The 15842-nt window shown below is 43.1% G+C and overlaps 1 protein-coding gene across 4 annotated transcripts in view; it reads right to left on the reverse strand.

The window, feature by feature from the left end:
- Positions 1-15842, reverse strand: part of ano10a (anoctamin 10a) — a 48810-nt gene that overhangs the window by 16757 nt on the left and 16211 nt on the right. For all 4 annotated transcript variants that reach the window (XM_037974423.1, XM_037974426.1, XM_037974425.1 and 1 more), the window contains 7 exons: positions 5965-6084; positions 5601-5785; positions 2578-2962; positions 2384-2439; positions 2191-2265; positions 1920-2108; positions 1633-1824 (listed from right to left, as the gene is read on the reverse strand). In XM_037974423.1, the coding sequence (XP_037830351.1) occupies positions 1633-1824; positions 1920-2108; positions 2191-2265; positions 2384-2439; positions 2578-2962; positions 5601-5785; positions 5965-6084 (1202 nt within the window). The remainder of the gene's footprint in view (positions 1-1632; positions 1825-1919; positions 2109-2190; positions 2266-2383; positions 2440-2577; positions 2963-5600; positions 5786-5964; positions 6085-15842) is intronic.

Raw genomic sequence — 15842 nt, forward strand, 5'->3', positions numbered from 1 at the left:
AATCCAATTAGGATTTACTTTATTTTATTTAGATGTATCGCGATAAACGATAAATCAATTAATCGCACGATAAATGAAAATGAGGTCGTAATTTTCATTATTCTGTGTTATCGTTCCTTCGTGTCTCTCTCTCTTTCTACTGAAGACACCGGATGACAAAAGGTTTTGGTGTTCTTCACTGACCCCTCCCTTTCTCTTAGCATCAGGGGGGCGTGGCCTAACTCGTCAGGTAGCCAGCCGAGGTGCATCGTCTTGTTCCTCTGCAGCGTTGGCGTCGGTGAGGAGTTAGCAAGCTAAACAAACGCTGTTTGATAGAAATGGAATTGGTTTGAAGGTTGAAGTAACAGCAGCAGTGTGGAAGCACTTAGATTCAAACCAAATGACCGAGGAGAACCGCTGAACCTTTGAGAGCCGGTATGTCGCATTTGTGCTTCTGTCGCCGTGTGCTTTTGTTAGTTTGTACTTTTTGTTTATAAAACTGTCAGTTTTGTCCGTCTTCTCTATATAAAACTAAGGATTAATACTTTTTGAAAGGCAGTTTAGTTTACAGACTTAATAATCTGCACTGTTTTAGTTGAATGTAGGTTTTATTTCCTTTTTTTTTAGTTTTTATTGAAGTGCATTCTTTGTTAACGGAGGCTGAGAGTCCATTTTATTTTTGTTTGTTTACTTTGTGTTCCAGTTCTTTTAAAAGTAAAGTTTATTAATCTTTAAGAGGATGTACTTGTACTGTCATGTTATTATCATTACATTAGTTTAAAACGGCCTCTAAACAATATTATCGTTTATCGCAATAATTTCTGAGACAATTAATCATCCAGCAAAGTTTGTTATCGTGACAGGCCTACGTGTATCAGTGTGTATAAAAAGCCAATTGATAGGGAATTTGGCGAGCTAAGTGAACTGATTCACTACATCAAACCTGGACCTTATTCAATCACTACGCAGAGCTGGTTCTCGATGTGAGGTCCAACAGAACCAGCTTGAACTTGAGATATGTTTGAATTCAGCATTTTTCACTCTTTGAGTATAATGTTTCTCATTAAAACTAAAACATTTTATTTTGGCCTTTCTATCCACATGATCATTAGTAATTAGCAGGCAACAGTGTGTTCTCCTTGCAGTTCTGTCATGCATCCTAATATGATTCAGTGTTCCTGTGACTTTGGACTCATTTCCATTAGTTAGTGTTAAACAGGCTAGGACACTGACGTTGATCTGGATTCCTTCGTTATTTTAAACACTTAACTTTTTTACTCTTAGATTGAAATTCAACCACTTCAAAGAGGTGGTAACAATGGTCTCTAGGTGAATTCATTTAGTCCAAAATCTTAAAAAAACCTGTTCTCTTTTTATCTTTCCTAGCCTGATGTTAATCATCAGCTCTGTTTCTTATTGCTAATTGTTAAAAATAGAGGTACACATACTGTACATTTACCACTCAGAGATATGTCATGTTCACATAACTTTCCTTTATCTATTATCAAAATTCTTGTTATAAAAGTTAAACAAAACCGTCACAAACTTTCCAAAGACCACTTTGTGTGTGTAACTGTATTTGCATTTAACATTTGCTTTGTTCATATGTAAAAGTCCCTGATCTAACATCACTCGTCCAGGAAAGCCTCTCACCTGCCAGACTCCTATATTTGCAGCTGGGTCAGCAAAGGGTCTTTTGAAAACATGGCACATCTTGAAGGCGTCAGAATAAACCTCAGTGATGTTGTTCAACACCACCAGGACAGCAGCCAGGGGATAGACGCAGGAGAACAGACTGACATAACCAAAAAGCAGGAAAAGCTCCAGGTAGTCATCAAATGTACCCTGTGAGACATTAAGAAGTGCAGACAGACACACACCCATCAACAAGGCGTCATCCACGCATTTGTCTGGTGTGGAGAAAGAAGATGTGTGTTTACCAAGTACATGCTCATATCGGCCTCCAGTCGGACCTGCTCTGGCAGAGGAAGCACTTTATCTTCAAAAATTCTTCTCTTCAGAACTTTGCGAACCATCTTCTTGTTGCGTCTCCTCTGAAGCCAGTAGGGCAAGAAGGCCTCCATGATCTGATTCAAGATCTGACTGGTGATCAGCAAGGTGGCCAGGCTCTGAGAAAAATGAATATCAGCACTGAATAACAACAAAAAAAAAAGAAATCAGAAGGAAAGAACTGTTGGAAGGTGTACCTACATGCCTGAGCAGCGCCATGTCCTGCATGATAAAAGCAATGTAGAACAGCGAGGCAAAACAGTTGAAGAAGTTGAACTAAACAGAAAAGATACAACAGCTATAATAAATTAAACAGTCACAATAACATCACAACTCTGACCAAAGCTCCAAACTGTAGGCAGAACAGAAATCTAAATATGTCACTTCAACTCACCACTAATACTTTGAGGACCAAGTGATTCTGAAATGACGATTCTAGCCGGTGATTTTCTAAACATAAAAAGATAGGAAACATTGAAAGCCTGTCAACAACAAAACCTTACAACTCCCATGTGATGAAGCAGCTACTCAATGAATTATGTTGTGTTTCTATCCAAAAGCAGATTGAGAGCTGACAGAACATCTCACCCCAATCAGTGAGGAACTCAGCAGCATATCTGTAGATGAGGTTCATCACCTCTATGACCACAGCATAGATGATACTGGGGATGAACAGAAGTAATCCCGTCCAGAAAGTGGGGTTTTCATCGTGGACTGACAGTGCCCATCCCTCCATCAGGAAGTAGATCATCATGATGTACAGGGAGAAATAGAGGCAGAGCAGGACAAAAGGCAAAGAGACCAGATAAATACGCAGCTGACGCTTGACATTGGGGTAGAGAGGCTCCTCACGGCCCGTAACAGGATTGAATCCGAGGACTCCGTGAAATCCAGGTCGAGGCTCTTCAAAGGCCTTTTTCCTGCTCAACGTGCCCCAGTGGTAGGCCAGCGAGGCGCTGCGTCTCTTCCACAGCTGTTGGAGGGAGGGCTCAGTTAATCTGTCTTTTTATACCCGTTAAATAACAGTTCAAATCAAATAATCAGGCTTCCCCATTAGGGCTCAGAGATGTACTCCTGCTTGACAGTATCAAACAGAAAGCATTCAGGGACCAGAGCTTTCATTGTCAGAACTCATTTTTCCTTCTTTTAGAACTGGACATTGAACAGGCAGAAGTAAGTTTGAAAATTCAGTTTGAATCAGTTTTTGCAAATCTGTCTAAAAAATACTGTGCCATAAGCCTAATGGTTTGTCCAAATGAAACTTTATAAACCTAAGTTATGCTGCCATGGTACCTTTGGAGAGCAGAGGTGTTCTCCTGTCAATTATTTCAAAAAAGCCATATTTGTTCAGTTTTTTCTAATGGTTCTGTCATGAACAGTAAAGTTTAATATGGTAACTGAGGCCTGCAAACCTCTGCTAATGTCTTTCTTCTTTAGCATAATGTTAGTATCCACACCTACTTCTGAATAAAAAGTCATTTTGTTTATTAAAGGTTGTATTTACCTCATTTTAGGAATAGATACAAATCAAACAATTGGTATTTTGAAACAAAATTGAATTGAAAGAGCATCTTTGCTTTCATGCATATTGCACATTTTCTGTTAATTCAATAATGAAATATTACTGTGTCCATCAGTTATTTGATATATCAAACGTAAATAGCTGATCCAAACACCCAAAGATTTGGAAATGAAATTATTTCAGGTTATCAGGAGTGCCTAAATCTTTTCATATGACTGTATATCTGACACATCATGATTGTTTGTATTAGCCACATAGTCTATAAACTGCTTTAAACACAATGCCTAAATTATGGATGACAGTCTGCAGTAAGCTGATATACCGTTGAATTACTTAACATGAGCCCTGGTTTCTTGAAAAGAATGACGTGTGACTCTATTAGAGAAGTGTCTGGTGTGACCAACTCTAGACTCTTTCATATTATCACACATATCTGTGACAGAGCGGTTAAGCCTTACTTGAGGCTCCACCCACCTTATATTGCCATCGTGAACCAACCCCCCCTACTTTCTTTCTGTGGCCGTACAAAAAGGCAAGTGCTGATCAAACATTTCATTCTATTATCAAAGAACCAGGGCTTATGTTAAGTAATCAAACATTATTTTTCTAACTTTGCTTGATGTTACAATGTGGGCGATATGGCCTATTCCTGTTTTGCATTTTGTAACAAACATGTATAGTGTGGTCTAACTAGCCGCAGAATAGATGCTCTGAACAAATACTCCCCAAAACAAGGTCCAAGATGTGGCCATACAGACCGTGGCACCACTGGGGGCTCAGCACCCCTACACTTACAGTATAAAAAAGAGCTATGGTCTCCACAATCCAGAGTGTTAGCCTCTGGCATGACACAGCTGGTCCATAAGCCCTCAGTGTCTGCACAGAGCACAGATCATTAAGATTCTGCTCCTCCTCTCAGGAAAATGAAGGAGGGTAGAACACGAGCAGCTCCACTGAGGAACATCTGTATGATGTATCCATCACCTAAAGCACAAAAGCAGGACTGGGCCTTAGACACACTTTAGTGAACTCTCTGCAACCAGAATAGATAGCATGTAATAAATAAATGCTGGCCTAACATAACCAAGAATCAGCATAATTATGATCAAGTTTAATTTAATTTTTAATTTACTTTCCCTAGATATCTAAAAGTATTCATATTCTCTTCGTGTCACATTATGCTCCTTCCAGTCCTGTTGTTTTTAGGTTAGACTTTTTATCCAGTCAGAATTCAGCTCTTATGTTGCCAGGCTGTATGAAATCTGCCCGGGCCTTCAGAACCGTCAGTGCTGGCGTCTGTGCTGTAAGTGAACGGGCAGATACTGTTGATAGATAGCTGCGATAGCCAATCAGATCACGAGTTGTGTCAGTAAGGCCCTCTCCTCACGTTGAACGTGGCATTTACGCGTCCTGTGATTGGATATGGATACAGTGCTATGCAGATCAATTTTGCCTAATTTCTTTTAAGGACACAGTAATTATTGATATGAGAAAAAAGTTGTGCAGATTTTGTTTCTTACTTTCTGAAAGTTTTTTGGACCGGTCTTTATGACACAGCAGCAAGTAAGTTTAGGAAGCCATGTTTGAAAATATTTCCACAATAATTAAATATCAATAAATAAAGAATTAAACTCGTAATGATCTGAGTTATCTTTCTGTATTATGTTATGTTCTCACTCTTTTGTTCTGGTTGTCTTTGTTATGTGTTTCTCTGTCACAAACTCAGAATCTTCTGATCAGGCCCAACATCCCTTACAAGTGGCTAGTATTGGTAATAGTCGTTGAAGTAACTTACCTTACCTACCATCTACTAACTACCAAGAGTATTTGAAGGAACCTACCTCGTGGGTTACAGAAACACCAAGGAAAGGTTAGAAATGAGTGTTTTAATAATCTAATCTAACCATGCAGTTGATAAAAAAGCAGTTATATTTAATAAACTCCACAGAACCGAGCAAGCTTTGGGACTAAAATATAAACCATGGGGTCAAAAAATGGCAGGAGCTAAAATATTATGCAGCCTGAAAAAATACCGTAAATGACACACAGTAAAACCTTGTTTTTCTGACAGTAAAATAAATGTTCCTACCTCCAGGATAACTGTGCACCAGATCATGTTGAAAACAGCAAAGACTACATATTTGTCATAATCCTCCCAATCAAACAGGTAATAGGGCACTCCAATGAAGGCCATTGGTACCAAGGCAAAGGTGAAGTACTCCAGAAAGCCAAAGTAAAGAGCCTGGCCCTCACCGTAGTAGTGTTTGATCTCATCTGGAAACACAAAGAAGTATGAAGAGGTCTAACAGGAGCACTGACAGTGTTTCAGTTAAAACAAACTGAAACACAATGCAATATTACTATAGATTTAGAAAGGTGGAAAACAAAACAAATCCACAACACAATGCTTCAAATAATGCTACAGTGCAGACAATGAGACATCCATGTCTTACCAAGAGGCTGAAGGGACAACTTGACTTTTTTATACCAAGAAAAAGAAAGTCTTTTCAGGTCTTCCTTATCATGTAGAGGAAACATTTGGATCAGGATCCCTTTGGACTGCAATCTGCGTACTAGGATGTGAAACACAAGAATATTACAGTCTGTATGACTTTTTATGACATCTTCTGGTCATTATCTATTATAATAATGCAAATCTTGATGAATAAAACATACAGTTATTCTGGTAAAGAATAGTTTAGTTAAGCTGTGAACATGTTTTTAATTTGAAAACATGTTCATCTTTACCACTCACTTTTTGTTTCCCTCTATTGTGTTTAATAACTAGATAAATATGCAGATTAATTTCCTAAAGCAAGGAAAGGGAAACAATAACAGTGAGTCCACCCATTGTGCACAACTCATTGTCTAAAGGAATCATCCCTATTGTCTCTTACCCTCTGACTGAAAGCTCTATATTTATCTGCCATTTATTGAGAATAGTATTTGTTGAAAATTATTACATTCAGCCTAAACACAATTTGCCAGACACTGGCTGCTTAGTAGAGGCAGCACATCTTTACAGCAAATTCATTGTTTTCTTATCTCGTTTTGAGGATATTTCATTCGATTTGCATATTTATTGTTTCCACAGCAGCCACAGACAGGAGATGGAAAAACAAGAGGTTTAAAGAGTGAATAGGGCACGGTTTCCCCTTTCTGCTCCCGTCCTGGTGCCTGCACTGGTTCAGCAGGAGCTGGGGTTTTGTGGGCAGCTGGGGGTCTCTGATGGCATCATTGGAGGGTTGCCTGCAAGATGCTGCCCCCTTGGTGTGGGGTTGTTCGTGTGGGTGCCTGAGCCATGTCCCGCAGGCTGGTCTATGTCTCCTGAGGTTTGTCTGGACTTGACTGGGGTCCCGGGGCCTGTGCTGGGCTTCGATGGGCGTCCCCTCCCTCTAGACCCCTCAGGGTGTTGGTCCACCAAGGGGGATGGCTATATGCCCTTTCACCTTGGTCCTTCTGGGTTCTGGCTGCTGCGGTGGACTGGTGCCTGCTCGGTGTGTTGGGAGCTCTGGGGGGCCTGCTTGGTGCTGGGCGGTCTCTCTGCTGGAGGCTGGTGTGGGTGCTGGGCCGTTGGGGGGGTTGGGTCCCGGGCTTAGCCTGTGCGGCAGGAGGTGGTGACTTGGCTGGGTTGTGGGGGCTGGTGCCCTGCGTCTCTCCCCGTACCTCTTCGTCCTGGGGGCTGCCCGGTGTTTGCCTTGGACTGCTGCTGCGTTCTGGGGCTGGATCCACCTGTCCTTTCTGCTATTGGGAGTTGTAGAGGGCAGGTCTTCTACTGTTCACGGCACTTTATTTTAACTGTGCATCTCCAGGTGGCTAACTAGCACACATGCACCCACATAACATGAACACACCTTTTGTAGGTATGTATGCATGTGTATGTGTGTATGCATGTACATATATGTGTATGTATATGTATATATGTGTGAATATATATGTTTATACATAATGTAATTTTTATTATTTGTTTTTTATTATTTTTGACTTTTTGCATTTTAAATGTATTTTCATGTGTATGTATCTGTACATATATGTAGGTGTGTATGTGTGTATATATATGTATATGTTCATGTGGATGTATGTACGTGTGTATATGTATGTATATATACACATATATATGCAGTCAGTCTCTGTGTCTCTGCTACACATCCCCTCTACCCTACCCCCACTCCCCTACACACACACAGACACACCTTTGTACACCGACTCACAAACAGTCCTGATGGTTGAAGGTCATACAAACAGGTTGCTATTACAGCAATGTGGTCTACCTACTCTAATGCTAGATTCAGATTCAGTCTTGATTCATTAAAATCACGCCTTTAGGCAAATGACATGATGACAACAAGTGACAAGCTTTGCCTGCACTATGTAACTGTCCGTCATCACAGTCATTCCTCAGTTCTTACGCTCTTCACCTCACTAGGAACACCTCTCCGAGTCAGGCTAGCTAACTGCTGCTAGTTAGTTCTGTTTCACAAGGCTGCTCAGAATTAGTTTAACTGCTTTTGTTGGTGTTAGCCACTGCTGCCTGCTGGTAAGCGTGCCTGCCCGCAAAGCGCTAGTCCCGAGTTTTTCCTGCACAGTTCAGCATTTGTGGTTCGGGATGAGCACAAAGCTGACACAAGCGAAGCAGAAGTCTTCTGTTCACCGCTGTCCTCAGGGGTGCGGCTTCTCGCTCCATGAGAAGGACCAGAACGAAGCTTGTCCCGTCTGTCTGGGGATTGTTCACGCTCACAGAGCGTTGGAGGAGCCCGAAACCTGTGCGTTCTGTCGCCAGCTTCGCCGCTCAACCCTGGGAAGGCGGGAAAAGATCCTGGAAAAGGTGCTGGGAGAGGCTGCAGTCTCACAGCAAGACCCTCTGCTTTCGGAGTCGGGGAACCCGGTTTCATCCGAGTCTGATGAGGACGGCTTTCCTGTCGGTGTCCCCGCTTCCAGCTGGGCAGACCACATGGATTATGCTGAGGGGTTAGCTGGAAATGAAGAGGGTGCTGCTCAGTCTCAGTTCCAGCTGGACCCTCATCAGGCAGACGAGGACGTGCTACGAACATTGGTCTGGACGTTCAAGGTCTGTTGGAGGACGAGGATAACTTTTTGCCGGGTCAGGTTGCCGCTGGCGCTGCTTTGCCGTCAGGCCAGGGCGACATGTCATTCCTCTCCTTGGACCGGCATGTGGCTGAGAAACTGGACATGCTCAGAAACTGTTGCGGTTTGCCAGGTTTTACCTCCCTGCGGAGCCAGCTGACTCACATCCCTTCCATCCAAGCACTGTAGATTTTCTGCTGCGCAGCTGGAAAAAATCTACAGAGTTCAAGTGACCACCGCTCGAGCTCTGAGCTCCATCTTTATGCTCCAGACGTACCAGGCTATGCGCCTGGCGGAGCTCGGAGCTCAGGTCCCGTCGAAGAGTCCGCTGGTTCCACTCCTGAACGAGGCCAGAGTCACCTCAGATTACATCCTCCGTGTGTCCCCCTGCGCTGCGCTCTCTCTGGGCAGAGGGATGGCAGCAATGGTGGTGGCACAGAGGCACCTGTGGCTGACTCTCTCCGACGTCCCGGATCGGGACCGGGCTGTCTACCTGGATGAATCGGTGGCGGTTGATGGGCTGTTTGGACAGTGTCTCAATGCCATACAGGCAAAATTTGAGTTAAGGAAAAAAAGAGACTGTATTATTCCCAGACATGATGTGAGACCCAAGTCCAACACTAGCGCTCGCAAATCGGCAGTACCACTGCCTCCACCGAAGAGAGCGGTGCTGCCCGCAAGTTTGATCTCCCAGCCAGTTAAGCCACAAATCCATGGCCAAGCTCCCCGCCACTCGGCTTGGAGCAAAGGCCCCCCTCCAAATCTTCAGAGGAACTTGACGTATTGGACACAATGATAGGGCAGCACCTCCTCGCTAACAGTGCAGCAGGTCAGTCGCCTGGCCTTACGGCTCCCTCTCTGGCGCGCATGCACACTCTCACCATGGGTGGAAAAAAACGTTGCTATGGGTTTTCGGTTACAGTTCCACCGGAGACCCCCCTGCTTCAACACTGTGGTAAACACAGCTGTCGGAGCCGAAGGAGTGAAAATTCTGAGAGAGGAAATTAACATGATGTTAGCAAAAGGAGGGATTCAAGTGGTTCCCGTTTTGGAGATGAACAAAGGTACAGCCGTTATTTTGTTGTTCTGAAAAAAGGTGGCAGGCTCCGTCCGATCTTAGACTTAAGAGTGTTAAACAAGTACCTACAAACGTACAAATTAAAAATGCTAACACTCAAACATCTTCTAAATGCTGTCGGGCCGGGCGATTGGTTTGCAACAATCGGCCTCACAGACGCTTACTTTTATGTAGGGATACACCCGGACCACAGACAGTTTCTGAGGTTCACTTTCGAGGGACAAAGAACTGCCCTTCGGACTGTCTCTTGCGCCCCACACCTTCACAAAATGTGTGGAGGCAGCGTTAGCTCCCCTCGGAGAAACAGGAGTCTGTATTTTAGCTTATCTGGATGACTGGGCTCTGATAGCCAGCTGCAGAGAGCAGGCGACAGAGCGGTTGTCTCAGGTCCTGTCACATATTCAAGCTCTAGGCTTTTCGATAAATTTTCAGAAAAGCTTGCTGCCTCGGAGTCAGCAGTTTTCATTTCTGGGGTTGGAAATATGCTTCCTGTCGAGCAGAGCTCGTCTCTCAGAACACAGAGGCGCCGCGTTTCACCGCTGCCTTGCTCAGTTTCAGTTGGGATGCAAACTGCATTTCCAGACGATCTTAGAGGCTGATGGGCATGATGGCATCCATGACCGCAGTAGTGCCACTTGAACTGCTGAAAATGTGCTGGATTCTTTTCAGCTTTTTGGACTTGTTCCCATGGGAAGTGTGCATCACGTCACCTACACAGGAAGCTAACAATAACCACCTCTTGTATGTTGGCTCTCAGACCTTGGAGAGAGCCTGTCCTCTGGTGCCAAGGCTCACCGATAGGTAGAGTGTCCTTTTGCAAGGTGGTGTCCACAGATACCTCCCTGATGGGGTGGGGGGCTCTGTGCAATGGTGTGGCAGTGAGGGGGGTTTGGACAACGGCACAATCCAAGCTCCACATAAACCACCTAGAGCTATTAGCAGTGTTGCTGGCTCTGAGACGCTTTTGTCAAGTTCTGACAGACCATCATGTTCTGATCAGAACAGACAACATGACTGTGACACGACCTAACCCTAACCCCAACCCATCAACAGACAGGGAGGGACACGTTCACTTCCCCTGTTAAGACAGTGGTGCAGCATACATTTTCTGTCCATCAGGGCCACTCACGTTCCTGGACGGCTGAACTTGGGTGCAGATTTGCTCTCCAGAGGCGGACCTCTGGTGAGAGAATGGAGNGACATCGGCACAATCCATGCTCCACATAAACCACCTAGAGCTATTAGCAGTCTTGCTGGCTCTGAGACGCTTTTGCCAAATTCTGACGGACCATCATGTTCTGATCAGAACAGACAACACGACTGTGATTTCATACATCAACAGACAGGGAGGGACACGTTCACTCCCCCTGTTAAGACTGTCTCACACTCTCTTGCAGTGGTGCAGAATACATTTTCTATCCATCAGGACCACTCACGTTCCTGGACGGCTGAACTTGGGTGCAGATTTGCTCTCCAGAGGCGGACCTCTGGTGAGAGAATGGAGGCTTCACCCCTCAGTGGTGGCTCAGATATGGTGTCTGTTTGGCGAAGCTGTTGGTTAGTAAGAATTACTCCACTTTGTTCACTTTAGCAGCTTTATTCCGCCATGCACAACTACAACAGTTTTCCCCACACTGCCCCCACACACGAGGTAAAAAGGACATCACAGTACCCCCTAGTGGACTGGTGTGCAATATAACCAAAAGAACTGTAACAAAGCAATGGTGGATCTCTTTTCCACCAGTCATGGTATGCTGAGGTAATCAGCCTGCTGGCAGCGGAGCCCTGGCAACTCCCTGTCTGTCAGGATCTCCTTACTCAGGCAGGAGGGGAGATTCTTCATCCACATCCAGAGTTGTGGAACCTGCATGCCTACCTGCTGAGAGGTCCAGCTTGTTAGATAAAGTCCTTCTCCCCACTGTAGTGGCGACAATCCAGAGTGCAAGGGCATCCTCTACTAGAGGCCTACATGCCTACAAGTGGCGAGCCTTTGAGCAGTGGTGTGAAGTCAAGCACATTGTCCCATTTCAGTGCTCAATGGTGGATGTTTTAACATTTCTGCAGGAGTTGTTGGATAAAGGGCTCTCTTTTTCCACAATAAAAGTTTACTTGGCAGCTATTTCTGCCTGCCATGTTGGTTTCAATGGGGTCACGCCAGGAGCTCATCCCCCGGCTGTGCGTTTTTTAAAAGGGGTCCATAGACTGACCCCGTGATTAAACCCAGTGTCCCTCCCTGGGACCTTACTGTGGTTATACCTTCAGACTACAGCTCCATGACTATTGAGCTCTCAAGCTTTTGCCCACCTCCTTTTGCATCTGAGGAGCAGAGGAGGTTGCATTCCTTGTGTCCTTTACGTGCACTGCACATTTACGTTGACCACACAAGAGACGTGAGATTGTTTGTGTGTGTTGCTAACCCAGGTTTGATGGCTGCTCTGCGGGGCGTTTATATATGTCCCATACTACATGTGTTGTACCGAGTGAATCGACTGAAAGGGAACGTAATGTTATGCATGTAACTACTGTTCCCTGAAGGAGAGGAACGAGGTACAACACATGGCTGCCCCGCTGCTCAGACGGGCTTGATGAAGAGCGGTTAACGAACTGAGGAATGACGGTGATGACAGACGGTTACATAGTGCAGGCGGGGCCTGTCACTTGTCGTCATCACGTCATTTGCCCAAAGGCGTGAAAAAAGGTGTCTTTAGCCAGGACACTGGCGTGATATCCCATAGTACATGTGCTGTACCTCGTTCCTCTCCTTCAGGGAACAGTAGTTATATGCATAATATTACGTTTTTGGCAGACCATGACTCTTCAACACACCGGCCATCCGTCTCTCAAAAGGTGTCAGTTCGGGTACACCCTTACCTCCACCTGTGGCGGTGGCCAGTTTGTCGCTTTTTTGCCTCCACCCTAAAATCTGACCACTTTTTCTTCACCTCGGCCTCGGTTCTCTCTGTCCCACTCACTGAATTAACAGTAATAACAACCTGTTGCTGCTCACAATGCTTCCTTTTATATGTAAAGTGTCCCAAAACTGATATTTTTTCTGTTCAGCAGCACATTGATTTCTGCCTCAGTGAAAGTTTCTTTGCTCTTTTCTCCGTGGTTGCCATCGGTAACCATGAAATAACGTTGATCAGCTGGCTCATTTAAATACAGCTTCACATTCATGAGGTGCTTTGTATTAACCATTTATGGTTGAATGTGGTGTGTGGAGGGCAGAACTTTAAGGTCCAGGTGTGATTTAGAAAGGGAAGTTGCTTGCTGGTGTGCGTACGCATGATTTTAGAAAACTGACATTTTTTTGGCGTACACCATTTTCGACCTTTTGGGCATATGTACACTTTTAGTATGAATCCTACGCAATCTTTTATAAATGAGACCCCAGATTTGTGGAGTGCATGCCTAATAGTTGTCTTCTTTATTATTTCTGTCATGACAGTTACTATTATTGGCCTATTTACAAAAACACAATTTTTACCTTTGTACACATTGTATTTGGACAGACAACTGCAGAAGCAATGGTTAAAAAACTAAACCCACTCTTGCTGGCTCCACATGAATTTATAGAATAAGCAGCCATTTCTGCATTCTTCTTTAGTCTTTCTGAAAGTAAAAATAACAGAGTTTAACATATTATGTCTTGTTCATCTGAGGTTGCATTTACCTTAAGATATAAACTAGAAAAGACAGGGAAATTATTGTCTTTATTCATAAAAACTTTGAAACCAAATGTTGCATTTTGAATCCTCACTGTTCAGGTGATTTGAAGTGCAGAAAGACCGCTGACATCAGCTGAAGAAGTTGAAAATGAAAACTAGGTTAATTATTTTACGAGCAATTTTCTGCACTATAGGGCGCACTGGATTGTAAGACTCACTGTCAATGAATGGTCCATTTTCGAACTTGTGTTATATATAAGGCTATATATATTCTTTTCGGAGAATAGTGCACCGACATAAGTGTCAAGTATAAACGCCTCCAATGCTCGTTTAGGTCCGCGCGGACCTCTGCGTAATGCTACAAAGCACGACTATAACTGAGCCTTAATGCTGCAAGCGGTGAGGCTTTGTAGGTTACCAAAGTCGTACTAAAACATTACAACTTCTTACATTTATAAGGCGCTCTGGATTATAAGGCACACTGTCGTTTTTAGAGAAAATTGAAGGCTTTTAAGTGCGTCTTATTTATGAGGTCTCTTAGCGAAACTATGCTGGATTAGTTTGCTTTCAAACAGAATAAAGTTTCTGAAGAGTTTGAACAGCTCTCCAATCATTTCAACTTCATTTAAACTTGAAAATTTTAAAAAGTATAAAAGTTACAAATACCAAAATTTACAGCACCCCTGAATGAGTTAAACCTTTTGATAAATAAGTGATAAAATAGCTAAAAGTATGTTGAAGCAATTAGATGCAGAAACATCTTAAAAAACTATAAACAAGAAAATTACTATTGTTACGGCCTTCTAAACTCCAAAACCAAAAAAAGTCCAGGCCGTAAGTGGCAACAGGTGGTTTTGCTTCTTGAATGCATTTCCGACTTGATTATTAAAAAAAAAAAAGTAATTTATTTCTAACAAAAATATAGACAAAACTCTTACAACTTAACCTGATCTTACAAATTCTAAAAGTGTTCATAAAATCTAAAAGGGTCTAAAAAGTTACCAATGTAACATTAACAATTCTAAATACAAAAAGTATAGATACAGATTTTGGTTCCAAACTAGCTTAAGTATATTCTAGCTCCAGGGACCGGTTCATTATCAGGCAGTATTTTCACGGACCAGCCTTTAAAGGTGTGGTGGATAAATACAACAAAATAAAATGATACGACCGGCATGAAAACGGGGTTAACTTTTAAAACATAATAAACGTAAATCCAACGTGTCCTCGCAGCTTTGTTAGCTGCGTCCTGGTGTTGGGTTATCAACATGAATAACAGCCTCTCCTCCCCCTGATGTTCTCTGGTCAATATGGCGATGTTTAAACTTTAAAATAAGATTCACCACAGATATAAAGCGCACAAAGAATACAAGTCATCATAACCCTGAATCAGTGGAGCCCTGAGCCTGTTTCTCAGTAACCAGACGGTCCCATCTAGGGCTTCCAGAGACATTTGGTTTTTACTCATTTTGCTGCTTGTGGGTTTGTTTTTAGCGCTAACGGATCACGTGACCTAGATAAGCATTTTCACATGCATCAAGAGGGAGTCATAGACGGATGGAGTGGAGAGAATCCGGTCAGTTATCAAAATAAATGTCACTCAGACTCCGAAAAAAAAAAAAAAAATGAAATACTGTAAGTTAATTATTCTTCTTCTGCGGCCCGGTACCAAATGACCAGAACTGGTCCACAGCCCGGGGACTGGGGACCTCTGTTCTAGCTGACTAAAAAAAAAACTAGATTGATAGAAGTTATGATTTACAAAACTTCAAAATAAATGGCCACAACAGCTATATAACTTTTTAATATAACTTCTAAAAAAAAAAAAACAAAACTAGAGAAATGTGTATTTTCTGATAAAATACAGTGGGAATTCTGAGCACAGAATGACTTTACTAAAATTTGTAAAGAAGCTGAAACTGAATTGTTAGTTAAAACAAGCAAAACAAAATCTAAAATTAGCAAAACTGCAGAACAAGCATATGAAGTCAAAAACAGGGCAAGTATGCTGAAGAAGATTTAAAAGGAAACTATGTTAGAAAAAAAGAGCAGGGCTCTTAAAGCTGCAGTAGGTAACTTTTATAAAAAAATATTTTTTACATATTTGTAAAAACTGTCCCTATGTCCTGACAGTAGAATATGAGACAGATAATCTGTAAAAGAATCAAACTCCCGTGGCTCCTCCCATTGGTTCTACTGCTATTTTCAGAAATACAGCGCTCCCGGTCAGAAACAACCAATCACAGCCAGGAGGAGTGTCTTAGCAATGTCAATCACGCTCGTGCACGCGCTGCTCACACCCTTCCCTCGCACAGCGTGTACCTTCGTTCAAGCTCCAGACTGCCGGTGTGCTGCAGCTGTGCTAATGGCAGAGAAACAACCTAACATTACAGGAAGTTCTCAGGTGGCACCTGCTCAGGTAACAAAGACAGGTAAACAGAAGAAGAGCCGTGACTTCATCTCCGCTGTGGGGGAGGAGCTGTGGAGGGAGGGCTGTAGT

Source organism: Kryptolebias marmoratus, unplaced genomic scaffold (assembly GCF_001649575.2).
Source record: "Kryptolebias marmoratus isolate JLee-2015 unplaced genomic scaffold, ASM164957v2 Scaffold49, whole genome shotgun sequence".
NCBI lineage: Eukaryota > Metazoa > Chordata > Actinopteri > Cyprinodontiformes > Rivulidae > Kryptolebias > Kryptolebias marmoratus.